The sequence below is a fragment of the Dipteris shenzhenensis genome, chromosome 1 (genome assembly GCF_047967505.1).
Source record: "Dipteris shenzhenensis isolate YYH24624 ecotype China chromosome 1, Dip_SZ_1.0, whole genome shotgun sequence".
Taxonomy (NCBI): Eukaryota; Viridiplantae; Streptophyta; class Polypodiopsida; order Gleicheniales; family Dipteridaceae; genus Dipteris; species Dipteris shenzhenensis.
Window position 1 is genome coordinate 4495038 of NC_141596.1, and position 15055 is coordinate 4510092.

General features: G+C 43.7%; 1 protein-coding gene across 4 annotated transcripts in view; it reads right to left on the reverse strand.

Annotated features, from left to right (window-relative positions):
- Nucleotides 1-15055, reverse strand: part of LOC147905278 (2-oxoglutarate (2OG) and Fe(II)-dependent oxygenase superfamily protein) — a 139605-nt gene that overhangs the window by 98779 nt on the left and 25771 nt on the right. For all 4 annotated transcript variants that reach the window (XR_015541532.1, XR_015541534.1, XR_015541535.1 and 1 more), the window contains exons 3-4: nt 6479-6528; nt 6260-6313 (exon numbers count right to left, since the gene is read on the reverse strand). Coding sequence is in view for 1 of the 4 variants with exons in the window: in XM_087379244.1 (XP_087235370.1) it covers nt 6260-6313; nt 6479-6528 (104 nt within the window). In the remaining 3 variants the exon portion in view is untranslated. The remainder of the gene's footprint in view (nt 1-6259; nt 6314-6478; nt 6529-15055) is intronic.

A 15055-nucleotide genomic window follows, 5' to 3' on the forward strand; every position in this document is an offset into this window, starting at 1 on the left:
AAAGAGTAGCAAAATAGCATGAGAGTGGCATGAAGATATCAAGTGCTCAGAGCTAGAGTCCCAAGTGCATGAACTGGCTCCACGCATCCAAGCTCCATGATGGCTCTCAAATGAGATGCAAAGAGCTCAAGTATCTGCATCTGTCCAGATGTCTCCCGTGGTGGTGGAGGACGTGGTCTCCTTGATCTCTCGATCCAATGGGCTATGTCAAGGGTGATGCCTCGCCTCGGTCGATCTTCCCTAAGGAGAGCTAAAATAGGTCGCACCTCGATCGTGTGTGCTCGATTCCCCGGCCTCCCCCAGGTGTACCATTGACTCTTATCTTCCATTGGAGCTGCTTTCGGGATGGTCACCGAGACCCCCCCTTCCTGGGATGCCTTCTTCGGCAAACTGAGGCAGTCAGATTGGACGGGGTACCACATGTTAGGGTCAGTCACTAACCTAACCTTACGGTTACACCCTCCTCTCGTGAAGAAATAGACGGGCAGCCAGTTATGTGGAATGAATCCATATTGGATGAGCATGGCAAATCACTGGGTGTGTCACACGCCTGTCGCGCCGTGTACGATCTTTGTGCCCCGCGTCTGGCAGTGCTATGTCGGCTCCCTCCACTGATCCAAATATCTCTCATGTTGGCTAGCTCCTCCTCCTCTATCCCAGAGTGCCCTGGGGCTGAGTCAAATGCATAGAAATCCGTGACATGTCTCTGCACTCGGTCTACCTCGGTACCCTGTGGTGCGGTGGTCCCATCCTCCTGTAGATATGTTGTAGTGGTATCTCCCTGTGTTGTCGCATCTCCATCAGGTAGAGCCCAATACAATCTTGGTCCTGGAAGTGGATCAGTCGTGAGAGTGGGCCAAAGCCGCACCCCTCCTGAAAAAGGCAGTGGTAGCGCCCTCGGATCTCATAGTAGGCTGGGCAAACACATAGAAAATGCTCCTCTGTCTCGACCGCCCCCATCGTGCACAACCTGCAAGTCCGCTACCCTCTGGGTATACGTGCAGCTCTCCCTGTCTCAATCCTCAGCTGATGGGACGAGACCCCCATCTATCTGATGGCAATCCTCAGTGCATGTGAGACTCCTCTGTCCTCGAGATACTGAGGTCTGATGATGAGCCCATCTTCCGATCCTCTCAAAAAGAGGTCATAGTAGAGCTAGGTCTTGGTGGGGAACTCTTGGTCCTCCCCCCAAGTGCGAGATGTGTGGAGCTGGAGGAGATCTAACCGTATGATGCGGTTAATCTCATCTAGTGGGATCGACTCGGGCGGTGCGTCCATGCTATACTGAAACGGGGGAAGCCGATCCATCTGAATGCCATGACTGGCAAACCATGTGGTGATGCGTGCAAACCATGCTGTACCTGCCTCACTCTCAGATAGTCGTATGGAGGACTCTAGTGCCAGCCTCGAAAGTCTCTCGTGAGGTAGGTCCCAAACTCTGTGGAGCAAAGTCACTGTCTGAAAATGGCATCAACCTGGAGAGGGGTCATGACAAACTCTGCCTGTACTATCTAATGGGGGACCAAGGGCTTACTCCGAATCATCCTGGAGCCCATAATCACCTGTAGCCGCTTGAATCTCTTTCATTCTGCTGCTGAAATATCACACCCCCAAAAAAGGTGATGCATACATGGCGGTCGGCCTCACTAGAGTGTTGAAAAGCCAACACTTCGTCGGTGGATCCTGGAAGTGCGCCTAGAAGCACTGTCACTCTAGTCGGGCTAAGGCATCATGCCCTTGTTTAAGTCGTGTTCAAGTCTTCTGAAGACTATGAGACCGAAAGAAGCCTATTAAATGAGCTCAATGGGTGGAGTACAACATAATCATATCAGATCAGATCTAATACATGAGAGAAATCTGGACTTGTGGCCACGGTGGAAGTTCAAGGGAAGCCCGGCGATGAATGAGGCCGTGATGATAGGAAACTTGTGATAGAGCACGGACAACAGTGGTCTGTGCGTGTGACCCGTTGTGGTTTCCTAGCAGCAACCCTACATCTGACAAGAGCCACGGCAACCCCCATCAGCCACACCCGCGATCTAGTGAACATGGAGGGAAGATCTCCAAGCATGATCTGTGCATCAACCAACTGTCGACTCTGTCGTGTCACTGGCTTTGGATCTCGACCCCACCGACTGCCTGTGATCTGCTAGTCCGTATGATCTAGCTAGAAAAACTATGTGATCATAGAGTCTAGCTGTGTGCCCTGACCCCGCCTCTGTATCCTGAGTAGAGAGGGGCCCAAAACCATCTCTGAATCTCATAGCACACAAGGCACCTAAAAGTGAAATGCTCCTCCGACTCGATCTCATGACAACCACTCTCAATACGGAGTTGGTGCGATGAGACACGAACAGCCCGATCGATATCCTCCACGAATGTGGGGGGTGGATCCGGGTATATCCTAGTGGATCAATGAAGCCCTCTTCTGAAATCCACAAATAGTGGTCCCTATAGAAGATGGGCTTCAATGGAAGCTCGATGGGTGCCAACCAAGTCTTGAATGTGTGTGTAGAATGTCCTCTAAAATGACCTAGTTGACCTCATGGCATGTGAGCGGGATAGAAAGAGCCTCAATGCTACACTGAAAAGGGGGGAATCTATCCATGTGGAGTCCCAAACTCTGAAACCATTGCATATATGCGCATACCAACATCTCCAATCGCCCTTAGCTGCTAAGGTCATGGAGAAAGATAGGGCCAGCCATGGTAGTCTACATCATCCTGAGGTTACAAAATCCATAGTCCCTAACTCTATAAAGGTATGTAATAACTTTAAATGCCGCATCAAGCTGCAATGAAAATGCACCGAACTCAGCCTAAACAATATGATATGGGACTGATGGCTTCATAGGGATCATCCATGATAGCAAGAAAACCTAGAGCTGCTCAACCTGAGCGCCCAATCCGCCTCTGATAAATCAGGCCCCCAAGCTGCCATACATACCCATTGGGCAGACCAATGAATCACACAAGTGAAGATTCGCCAACTCAGATTCATGACCAAGCATAAACTTCCACTGAGTTGGCATGAAGAGCCTCATACTCATCATTGTACCAGCTATTGCACGGTACAGAATCAAGAGGCAGTGGGTGGGTGGAGCAAGTGGTGTGTGTGAAGGCGTGAAAGACGGCCTTGTGAAGCGAGTGAGCAGCTCGGTCCTCTAGGACTGGTATAAAGTCAATATAAGTGAGTAGTGTGGAAAGGCGTGCCGAGTATTTGGGTGAGAGGCTACAGTCAAAGTCTTTGTATACAGGGCTATGTCTTGTCCTATGTAAGACTGCCAGAAATTCCCTCGCTCGGACCATAAGGTACCATTACAGTTCCAAACAATGCAGCACAAGGTCTCGGTGCTCTAAGTCTCATAGACCTAGCCCCCCTATGTAGAGGGGACACCAAATGCCCGAGGGAGAAGGGGGGGGGAGGGGAGAGAAAGAAAGTTGTATTAATGTCTTGGAGAGGCCTCAGAAGCCTATGAGACAAAGTACAATCAGCTAAATAACTTGTACAAGCCACTATGGGCTGAAGCAAAGGGCTTGCTAAGGCCCTTGCTGAGTGCTTAGCTAAGCTAATAATCTCAAAGTCTCAAAAACTCTCAAGAGAATGCGAAAGCTCCCAGTACATATCTAGGGGTCGTGGTATCTATATCTGACGAGCCATATCAAGGATGACAACTCGGGTAGGTCAGTCTCCTCGTAGAGCAGCGATGGGCTGGACCTCTATCGTGTGTGCTTTGGTCACCCTCGGTATCATAGGCTCCATCGCTCTACATCATCTTCTCCACAAATTATGCAAGCGGTTTCTGGGCAAATGAAGATAGCTGGTATGCATGAATGACTATCGAAGGTATACATTCGGAAACCATGGATCTCCCCAACACGACCACATGGCACAAGACAGCATTTCATCCATTTGACTGAGAATGGTTTTGTCCATACACCAGGATACTTCAAAGATTAAGCAGAGATGGGTCTCCCCAACACAACCACATGGCACTAAGACAGCAGTTCCTCCATTTGACTGAAAAGGATTTTGTCCAAACACTAAGATACTTCTGAAGTGATCTCTTGTATGCTGTTTGAATCTCCATGGGCCAGCTCCAAACTTCAGCTCATCGGTTTGAGATCGAGGCATGCCATGAGGTTCCCATTACCCTAAGCGACCGAGAACTGATACTATGCCGACTATGTCATTTGTAGGGGTTCGAGACTCAGGACCATGTGTTGATAAGATGGATAGGTATATGGGATCAGGTTCAAGGAAAAATGATTTCCTTGAACTGATACATTTTTATGTATGTGGTCCTTTGAATGTAGAACCAGTATGAGGGGGGGGAGGTGTAAAACAGGAAGAGAGGAGGTGGAGGAGGTGAGAAAGAAGGTGGGGGGAGGCAGAACTGAAGGCGGGAGGGGACGCTTGAGCAGAAGCGGAGGAGAGGCGGAGGCGGGCTAAGGGAGTGGGAGAGGGAGAGGTGAGCAGAGGCGCGGGGACAAACAGCTTAGGCACAGGCAGGAAGAGCCTCTAAAAACCACCCCACCAGTCCCTCTTGTATCTCCATGATAGAAAGAAAGTAAAACGAAAGAAGGGTGAAGACAAGCCCAAGGAGGAGACTAAGTCAGCAACAATTAGAAGTCTACCGCAATGGAGACAGCAACAGAAGGCAAAGTGTTTCTACTGTGGCTTTTTCAGCAAATAGTAGAAAGAAGGTAAACCAAAAGAAGGGTGAAGACAAGCCAAGAGAGGAGACTAAGTCAAAAGATCCAATCTTCTTCTTGGCAAAAAACTATTCCTCATGATTGAGCACTCTGAGGTTCACTTACTAATCCATAAGAGGAGTGGATTGCATTTAGTAGTGCTTCCAAGCACATGTCAAGCAGAAAAAGAGCAGTTAGGCATGGAAGCCAACACTCCAAACTCTCAATCCTTTTTTACAACGTTTTGCAGAAATATTATACGCAAAACAAGGGGCTTCATCCTTCATCCTTGAAAATTCAGTTGATGCTATTGATGAAACACGCACAGACCCCCATACTATTCTGCCCAAGAAAGTCTCACCCCCTATTGAGTTCTTATCAAAAGATAAAATTCAAGATTTTATGTTTTATCCTTCCATGTTGCCTTACTGTCATGAATCAACACATTGTATACTCTTTTCCTTCCATATTTTGCATTGCTGTCATGAAACAACGCATTGGAACTCATGAATATCACAATGACTAGGAAGTAGTGGTTATCAGGTTGAATGTCTTAAAACTCACTATCTTTCAATGTAGGTTAATATGTTAGTTATTTGGATATTGATAGGTTATTGTACATGTAGAAAGTTTTCTTTGAAAAGCTTGAAAGGTTTTTATGGGGTGTACAAATCTTAATATATTAAATAAAATGCTCAACATCTAATGAGATGCCAAGCCAATTCAATAAATTAGATTGTAAATAACATGTTTAAAGCATAAAAAGCATTGTTGAGATGGGTGAAATTTTGTATGCTTGTATGTTAATAACAAGTAAAAATTTATAATTTATCATCTTTTTTAGTTTTAGTAATAGATTTGCCAATGAAGTTACGCTATATTTTTCTTAAGTGTCACCAATCTACCAACCCTAAATATATATCTTGTAAAGGAGAGAAAAATAGGCCTATTCAGGTATACGCTTATTTTTTACCCGGAGCATATATATATAGTTTGTGTATTGATTGGAATGTCATCAATGTGTCTATATTGATCACTTTGCATAGCTTATATGTAGCCCATCAAAGTTGTCTTGATTGTAATATTCAATTTTCCTAGCATCTACTAAGGAATTTTGTATACATGGAGCCCATCAAAGTTATATTTTTCAATTTGTGTAGCATTTATAGTATTTATATTCATATATCTTAACTAGATGTAAGTATATTCTTCATATTTCATTGGTGTTATAACTATGATACATTTGTCTGTGAATGTGTGGATGTGGCCTCGTACATATCTTTGTGTATGCGCCCACAAACACGAATGCATGCAAACATATGTATGTATGAATATAAATAGCATGTATGTATGGATGTACATACATGCACGCATGCATCCATGTATACATACATATATATGGTGCATGCTCGCATCTTTCCATATTTTCTTGCTCTCATGAAAAACATATCTTTGTTATAAATAATACAATAAATCCCCATGTGTGTTGTTCAGAGTCGAAACCTGATTTTAAAACCAAATCCAAACAGAATCAAACCATCAGATGTAGTGGAGTGAATTTTCACCTGCTATTTGGATCTTCAAGGCTTTTTTTCACGGGCTCTGGAAGAGTTGCAAGCCTTGTGCGAATCACCCATCAGAAAGATTAATGCATCTTTCTTGATACTTGTTAAGAAAATAGCTTGAAAAAGTCAACTGATACAGTCTAATGTGACCATTTATTGCAAGAAACAAGAAAAACAACTAACACTCAAACCAAAATCAAAGGGAAATTGGCTGCGTACCTTTCGGCCAGATACAGTAGTTGTCCTCTTAATGCTGCATAACTTGGGACCTGCAAGCAATGAAATACTTTACCACGGAACCAACAATCATAGTCAAAGTTACCGTGCATTGTGCTCCATCAACCATTAGGGGCATGTGTTTACAATTCTTCATATTATATATAGCATATAATCAACATTCCAATGGTTTTGGATGACCAATCCTAAATTTTGAGAAGATTCGACCACAAAGCCTCCAAAGTTGCACTCCAGATCTACACTTGAGCTTCTCCGTTGATTCTGTCCCCAATAGGTATTTCTCCCAAGAAATAAAGAAGAGTCTTTATCAGATTGATTTGTCAAAGAAAACTGACTTTGGCTCACTAGAATAAGTTTTACTACTTTTACTTTTGCTTTGCATTAGTGAAAAAGAAATGTGGGGACGCCCACAAGGGACTAGGATTCTGCTAACCTCTAATGCGTTAAAGTGTTGGAACTTGTTTATGCAATGTGTAGGACCTAAGAAGTGCAAAAAGGACCCAAGAGTGGGGAGAAAAGAACAAAAAGGAGGTCCCACAAGGCCTAAAAGCATGGACAAAGGGGCCCCTCTTGAAAAGGAGGGCCCATGAGATAAAAAAGGCGCCAAAAGCACCAGATCTAAAAAGAAAGCCTAAAAAGCTTGACTTTTATGTAAAAATAGCCTTTAGAAAGCAGGCCCTAGCTTTTTGCTAGGCCTAGTCTATAAAAAAAAGGCCACAGACCTCCCAGATTCATTCAAGATTGTACTCAAACTTATGCTCTTTCATGAGCCAGTTGTACAAAGATTATTCTATTGCAATAAAGACCTTCGGGGGGGTCCAGCCCTTATTTCTAGGCCCTAGTGTGGTGTCTTGTATTCTCTCTCTCTCCCAGATCCCTTTCTATTCCTACAATTCACTTCTACTCCTCCTAGGCTGAATTGCGATTCATTCCAGCATCATATCTTCGACTCGCTGACGCGTACAAGTGCCCGGAAAGAGTGCAGCTGCAGCGATCCAGCTCCCAGCCCTTCTGGAAGATCATCTACTTGCTGCAATTAGGGCTTCCAGCCCTACTTGGTGCCCAGAGATGCTGCGAATTGACTCCAAAGCACCCAGACCTGCTGCGAATAGGATTCCAAGGAGCCTAGCCCTGCTGCGATTTGGTCTAAGGGTGCCCAGGATCCTCTACAAGCTATTTCAGGGAGTAGAGCCATATTGCGATTTGTTCTAGAAGCTGTTTTGTGTGTTGCAAACTGCTCAAAAGTGTCATGATAGCAGTGATTTTATTGCTCAAGTATTTTCAAGTATCTTAAGGTGATATCAAAGCATAGGATTTCCACTTTCTTTGGTGGAAACGGTCCAAGGCTAGCACGCAACATCAAGTTGAGGCATACCTGTTTTTGTATCAGTTCCAGTGCTGGAGGGTGAGGCGCACCGACTGTGACATGATTCTTGCTCGAGAAGGTGGGGCGCACCTGTTTGTGAACAAATACACATCCAAGAAGGTGCGGCACTCCTGTTTGGAGGCTCGGCACTAGGAGCTGAGCCACATCTTTCAGGAGGCACAAATTTGTCTTGGCCAGACGTCAGTTCTCTCTCTATCGCCCTATCTCTTGGGGCTATTTCTTCTCTTCTCTATGATGTATCAAGTAGGAAAGACCTTCATCATGTCGTCATCCTTGGCGATGTGCTTCCAATCTCTTGCTCAGAATTCTCGTAGTAAAAAGCACTTGCTTTTCACAAAAAGCATATGCTTCTCTTTAAAAAAAGCACCCGATTTTCACAAAAAGCAACCGCTTTTTGTGCATACGCGGCCTTCTTTTCTCCAAAGCGGCATAAAAGAAGCAATAAAAGAAGCCAAAAAGCAACGAAAAGGAGTTGCTATTTTGTTTTCTCATCATGGACGCAGCCTCTCAGCCCTCACAAGTACAAGCGCCTAAGCAAGATTGCGAGATGAAGGGGAGAAGGTCCCAGGATGAGGACTCCTATAACTATTGGCTGAATTGGCAAAAACAAGAGACCACTTCTTAGTTGAAGCTTGTCCTTGAACAAAGTGGCTTTAGAGCTGTTATGGAACATCTAAAGATAAGTATTTCTTTCATGTTTATTAAGCTTGCCTTATTTTGATTTAAAGGTCTAACCCTTGTATCCTATTACAAGGAAAGAAGTGTGTTGTTTCCTTGATTGCTTCAAGAATCAAAAGCCAAGCCCACAAGATTGCTTATACATAGATATGTGGTCCTGAAGTATTCCTTGATGGGACAAGCTAGTTATTCCAAGTTATATTTCAGTTTTGGAGGATTCCAAGTTATTGTACACGAGTGAGATACTCTCTATTATGGAACCAGTTTTCTGTGACCTATGTGGTCAAGGCTATGGACTATTTATTTGGTCTCATCAAACTTTTGTATACATAGTACCAGGACAAAAGAATCTCAAAGTTATTATATCCAGTTTATGGGTTTGAGCAGCTTATGCCAAAGAGGAGAAGTGTCAGAGACTACTTCTATATCTTTTATGAAGTGAAGAGTTAGATCCATGACAAATTCAAGATCAGACCCTATTTGAGGGTAGTATGTTCAAAGTTGGCAAGTTGATAGTTATGCACCTGATTTTATGATCTTCAATTAGGGAATCGAGTTATGATAACTAGTCATGATAATCAATTATGTTCTTATGGAGGATGAGATGATCAAGTATCCGATCCTTTATGGCGGGATTCCATATTGATCAAGTATTTCAGCTTCAAGCTATATTATCTCACTTCCAGAGGAGTTTCAGTTATGATATTCAGTTTTGTTGTTTTACTGTTATGGAGCAAGACATGCTCAAGTACCAGCCCTCAATATGGCAGTATTTTATGGTCATTATTGACCCAATATTTCCTTCAAGATTCTATTATTGAATAGTTTCCATTAGGATTTGTTTTATACAATAACTCTTATGGGTTTCTCATGGACTATTATGGCCAAAATGGCATAGTTCATCTGTCAGTTATATGTTGAGAACCCTCCAAGTTTACGTCTAACCAGCACAATAAGTGTTCGGTAGCAAGAAGACAATTGAGATTTGGGAGCACTTGTGTAGTGAATGGAATCTATTTCAGAATAGTTCTTTCTAAAGCCATTCCAAGAAGAGGTTCACACTACTTGGAAACAGTATCAGTATATCTACAAATCACTCTGTGTGAGAGACGACTCGAGGGGTCTCTCAAGCACTTGTGTAGTGAATGGAATCTATTTCAGAATAGTTCTTTCTAAAGCCATTCCAAGAAGAGGTTCACACTACTTGGAAACAGTATCAGTATATCTACAAATCACTCCGTGTGAGAGACGACTCGAGGGGTCTCTCAAGAAAAGAAGTCAAAGAAAGGCTCCGAGAAATGTACAAGGCTAAGTATCTCTTTCATGTTGATAAAGTTTGCCTTATGTTTATTTGAAAACCTAACCCTTGTATGGCAATGCAAGGAGAAAAGTGAATTGTTTTCTTGAATTTGTTTTAGGAAGACACCTCTCATGAATGAGAAGTCAATGAGTATGATATGCCTAAATATATTAGCCATGTGATTTATTGCTTCCTTTTTATTCAGATTTGCAGCCAAAGAAGCCGAGGGGAATACAGAGCCCTTGGAAGAAGCAATCATTACAAAACTATCTCTAGTCTGTCTTGTGAAAGTCAAAGAAGTAGTAGTCAACTCCAAGTGAAAGGGGCATGGATTTGGCAATAAAGAAGGACATTCTAAATACCGAATGGAAACTTCTCTAAGTGTATCTACAGACGTTATGTTGCTTCTTAGAAACAGAGATGTCAAGAGCTTTGTCACTAAGGAATTTGGACCAAGAATATTGATATGATCGAGAATGGCACCAGATCGAAAGGACTCGGGTGGGTTGATCATAGCAAGAGGATTATTGCATAGCAATGGCATGAAAAATGCCTAGATGGAAATAATCAACCCCAGAATCAAAAAGAAGGGCCTACGTCTGCCCAACGCTCTTAAAGAGCAAGAAACACCAACAAAAAGAAGGGCCTATGGCTGCCCAATGCTCTTAACGAGCAGGAAATGCCAAAGAAAAGCAAGAATCTCCATACGAAAAGCAAGTGTTTTAGATGCAAAAAGAGGGGCGTGTGGCTGCCTAGTGCCCTGTAAGGCCAGTCGACCAAAAGGAGCAGATAATGCCACAAGACTGATCTAAGTCAATGATCGGAAGTTACCAGATTCCAAGATCCAGTTTAGGTGGAAGAGATGGAGGAGACCCTCCAACAAAAATAGACTGTGTACCGCACAAAGAAGAAAAGTAGCTAGAGGCAAGTTTATCTACGGGTATCTTGCCAAGTACCAGAGCTATTAGGCAATTGATGCCAAGAGAGGAGGTATCCCCAAGTTTTACAGCTGTAACAAGAAGCTTTTCAGTTGAGGACGACTGATTAGAAGCCGGGGATATGTCACCAATTGGTATTTCTTCCAAGAAATAAAGAAGAGTCTTTATCAGATTGACTATGGTCACAGAAAATTGACTTTGGTTCACTAGAATAAGTTTTACTACTTATACTTTTCCTTTGCATTGGTAAAAAAGAAATGTGGGGACGCCCACAAGGGACTAGGATTAGTCCAAGAACTAGGAATGCATACATTTCGCTAACCTCTAATGGGTTAAAGTGTTGGAACTTGTTTGTGCAATGTGTAGGACCTAAGAAGTGCAAAAAGGACCCAAGAGTTGGGAGAAAAGCACAAAAAGGAGGTCCCACAAGGCCTAAAAGCATGGACAAAGGGGAGCCTCTTTAAAAGGAGGGCCCATGAGATAAAAATGGCATCAAAAGCACCAGATTTCTTGAGGTTTGGATTCACTGCTGCACCATTCCGCGGTCGCGTTTCGTCCACTTTCCATCGCCCGTCGCTGCAGGCCTTTCTCCTATGGCAGCATACACCTCCCACAGTGGATGCATCCACGAGTGTTACAAGTGTTCCTACTACCACTCAGCCCGCTCTCCTACATCTCAGGCTCAATTCCTTGCGGCATCCTCCTCCATACTCCAGGGTGCATCTCTACAGTTGGGACAGCAGATCGGTCAGCAAATCTCTTAGCAAATTGGCCAGGTTGTTGCACATGCATTACCAAACAAAGGCAAGCAGCCTATACCCCAACATGGGGACCAGTGGGACTGCCAGGATGCATTCTCCACCCCACACAGTGGTTTTATAGCAGATCCTTGACACCAATCAGAATTTCAGCCCAGTGGAATCCTTTTGATTACGATCTACAATCTGTTGTACCCCATCGCATTGGATGTATTGTATCAAGTATTTTCCCCTGTTGGGCTTATTAAGAAGATGGATATGCATCAAATTTCAGGTGGTCTCCAAGCTCAAATACACTTTACCTCACAGGCTAGTGCACTGCAAGCACGAAACAACTTGCAAGGTCGGGATATCTATGAAGGTTGTTGTACCTTACATAAGCAGCTCTTAGATCTGACTAGAGTTATGACAAAGGCTAAGCAAGCCTATAGAAATAGACACCCAACATCTAAGGAGATTGCACTTATGCCAATGGGGCTAGTGCAGCCAATGCAGCTCAGCCATGCTACGCGTCTCCCTAGTACGCAGCCAAATCATGCTTCAAAGCCATGGAAGATGCCTCCATATGCAGGACAAAAATCTGGTTGTTCCCAGGTGATTGCTGCTGCAAATACAGAAGAAGGGTTTTGTGGGGATAGCTGTTCAAAAAAAAAACAACAGCCCACATGATGGAAACAAATATGGACAGCAACAAAAAGAAGGCCGTAATATCAGTTTGCAGAAGCAATACATTGCTCCAGATGATGCCCTGAAAGTTCAGCCTACTAATGGAAGAGATGCCTATATGTTATGTGATGGAACAAGCCTACATAACTGTGACAATGAAACAGGCCTAATGGATGAAAAGATAGATGATGAGCTAATATATGATAGATATCAAGATGGAGATGTTGGCCAGCAAGGTAAGAACTTGGACACGCTTACACTTGATACTTTTAGGCATGCAAACTTTGAGGGGACAGTTTTCGAGGTGGAGGTCTCTGTAAAGGAAGAAAACATCGAAGACCACACAGATGGATGTCAAACTAAACTCACACAGAGCATCACAGTGGAGAGCAGAAGGAAGATGGCTGTTATGACTGTTTTGAAAATGGGCATAATAATATTGATGGCAACTAAGCAGCCCTTGCACAACCACATTGCTTACTGTCCCCAGCAGCACATTAGTGCAAGGCAGCAAGGTAATGCAGATATGCAACCTGATGGAAGAGATGCACATGGAAGTGCTATTGCAGGAGACCAACGTAAGCCTATAGTTGGGGATGAGGCAAACTTGCCAAAACAAAAGTTGAGGATCATGAAGAACAAAGGCAACCAACATCTTTCCAAGGGTGAGGATGGGGATCTCATAGGGCATGATAATGCTATATCCATGTCAATAGAGCACCAAGGTACACTAATGCATGGGGATTTTACTGGAACCCCACACAAGGTGCATAAGCTACCATGTGGGATATATGGCAAAGCAATCAATGCTTCCCATGTGGAAAGAAGTGGACAGCAAAGCACAATGGGGTGTGCAGAACAGAACCATGAGAACATGCAGAACTTGTGTTATTATGGAGCTTTGTGATCATGAGTATGCAAGAATGGATTGCCACCCACGTGACCCCGGAGATGCTACAACATCCAAGGCAAAGGAGTATATTGCATTTCCTTTTGACCCTGGTGGCATGCATGATAAAGTATATCCTTTTTATAAAAGGGGGCCTTGGTTCTAACCATCACCTGCAAATTTGAGGACAATTTTATTTTTGAGGAGGGATGGCTGTAATGAAGGGGAAAAGGGGGTTAACTTAGGGGTGCTTTAGTGAGGGTTAGAGGGGGGACTATATAAGTCCAAGCCCTCCACTCTGTAACACTTTTGATGTGACATCTAAACCTATCTACTCTCCCTCCTTCCTCCTCCTTGCAGCCTACACTCTCTCTCCCCCAATCTCTCTCTCTCTTTTTCCTACATCTCTCTCTCTCTCTCTCTCTCTCTCTCTCTCTCTCTCTATCTACAGAGCTGATAAATACAAGAGGTTTATATGGCTGAAACTTGAATTTGGTGACTGCCTCTATATACCTCACCATGAATCCCCTTTCTATGCCCGGATCCTTCTGCACCTATCAACACCAAGCAAACTGAAAGATGGATCCCCAAGGTCCCAGCTACTCCTGAAAAAATCCTTCTCCAGAAGGAAGATCCTGCCAAACCCTTACTCTCTCTTGACAAAGGCAAAGGGAAGCTAGATGACTCTCTAGCACTTAACAATGCATTTGATTCCCTGGCAGAGAGTGAAACTGAAGAGTGGATAAAGAAAAATCAGAATATGGATCTGGATTCTCATATAGAGTCAGGCTGTTCAAAGGATTTTGAAGAGGACTTCAATAGAGAGGATGAGATGACCAGTGAGGAAGACCTAGAAGTTGATCAAGACATGGTCACAGCTATGGAAAAGGATATTGTGGATCAAGGCAAGATTTTTACTCAGGTGCAAAGCAAGAGAAAGCTCTCTCAAGAAAAAAGTGCTTCCCCCCAAATCAACAGTCCCAATCCCAGGGCCAGAAAGGGAACCAAAAAGAATGTCAAGTAAACCAATAGCCATCCTCTCCCTCAATGTCAGAGGACTCACTGACCCTGGCAGAGGAGAAGAGTTAGCTTATTGGCTGAGAACCAACAATCTTTCCCCTACTTTCCTTACTTTACAAGAAGTTAAAATCTCTGGACCCTCTCTTGAGAAGAGACTTATAGCTATTGACAAGAGAAGGAAATGGTTCTTCACTCAGTATGAGGAGGGAAAGGGTGGAATAGCAATTGGGATACTCTCTAGCTATTCTCATGGAATACTAGGTGTTGAACTGGATACATAGAACAGATGGATTATGCTCAAATGCACTCTACAGGGTCAGTCTTTCACTGTGGTTTCTTTATATGCCCCTAACAGTACACAGGAAAGAATGGTGAGTTAGGAATCACTACTGCTTGCGGAAATAAATGTTTTGTGGTGGGAGATTTTAACATGGTGGAAAGCTCCAATGATAGATGGATGGGTAAAGGAACAGTAATCAGAGGCAGGGAACTGACGCTTTGGGAGGATCTAAAAGAAGACCTAAGTCTGGTGGACATGGGGATGAGAGGTACTTTCACTTGGTCCAATAGCCAAGTTGGAGCCAACAGTAGAGAGGCTAGATTGGATAGGATCTATGCTTCTCAAGAACTAGTAAGGCAGACTAGCTCTCTTCAGACTCAGGTCTTCTCCTCTCTTTTTCTTTCTGATCACAAGCCAATCCTTCTCAAATGCGACTTTGGCCCAGGTCAAAAAACCACATCATGGTTTAAGGCTGATCCTACATTCTTTGATCTTAGTAGTGTCCAAGAAGGTGTTAAAGCAATTTGGCTGATGGCCTTCACTGATTCTATCTGTGACTCCTGGTGAACAGCAGTTGAACAGATTCAAAGATGGCTCAGAAAAGCTAGAAGGGACAAATCCAAAATAAGGGCTAAGAGAATGG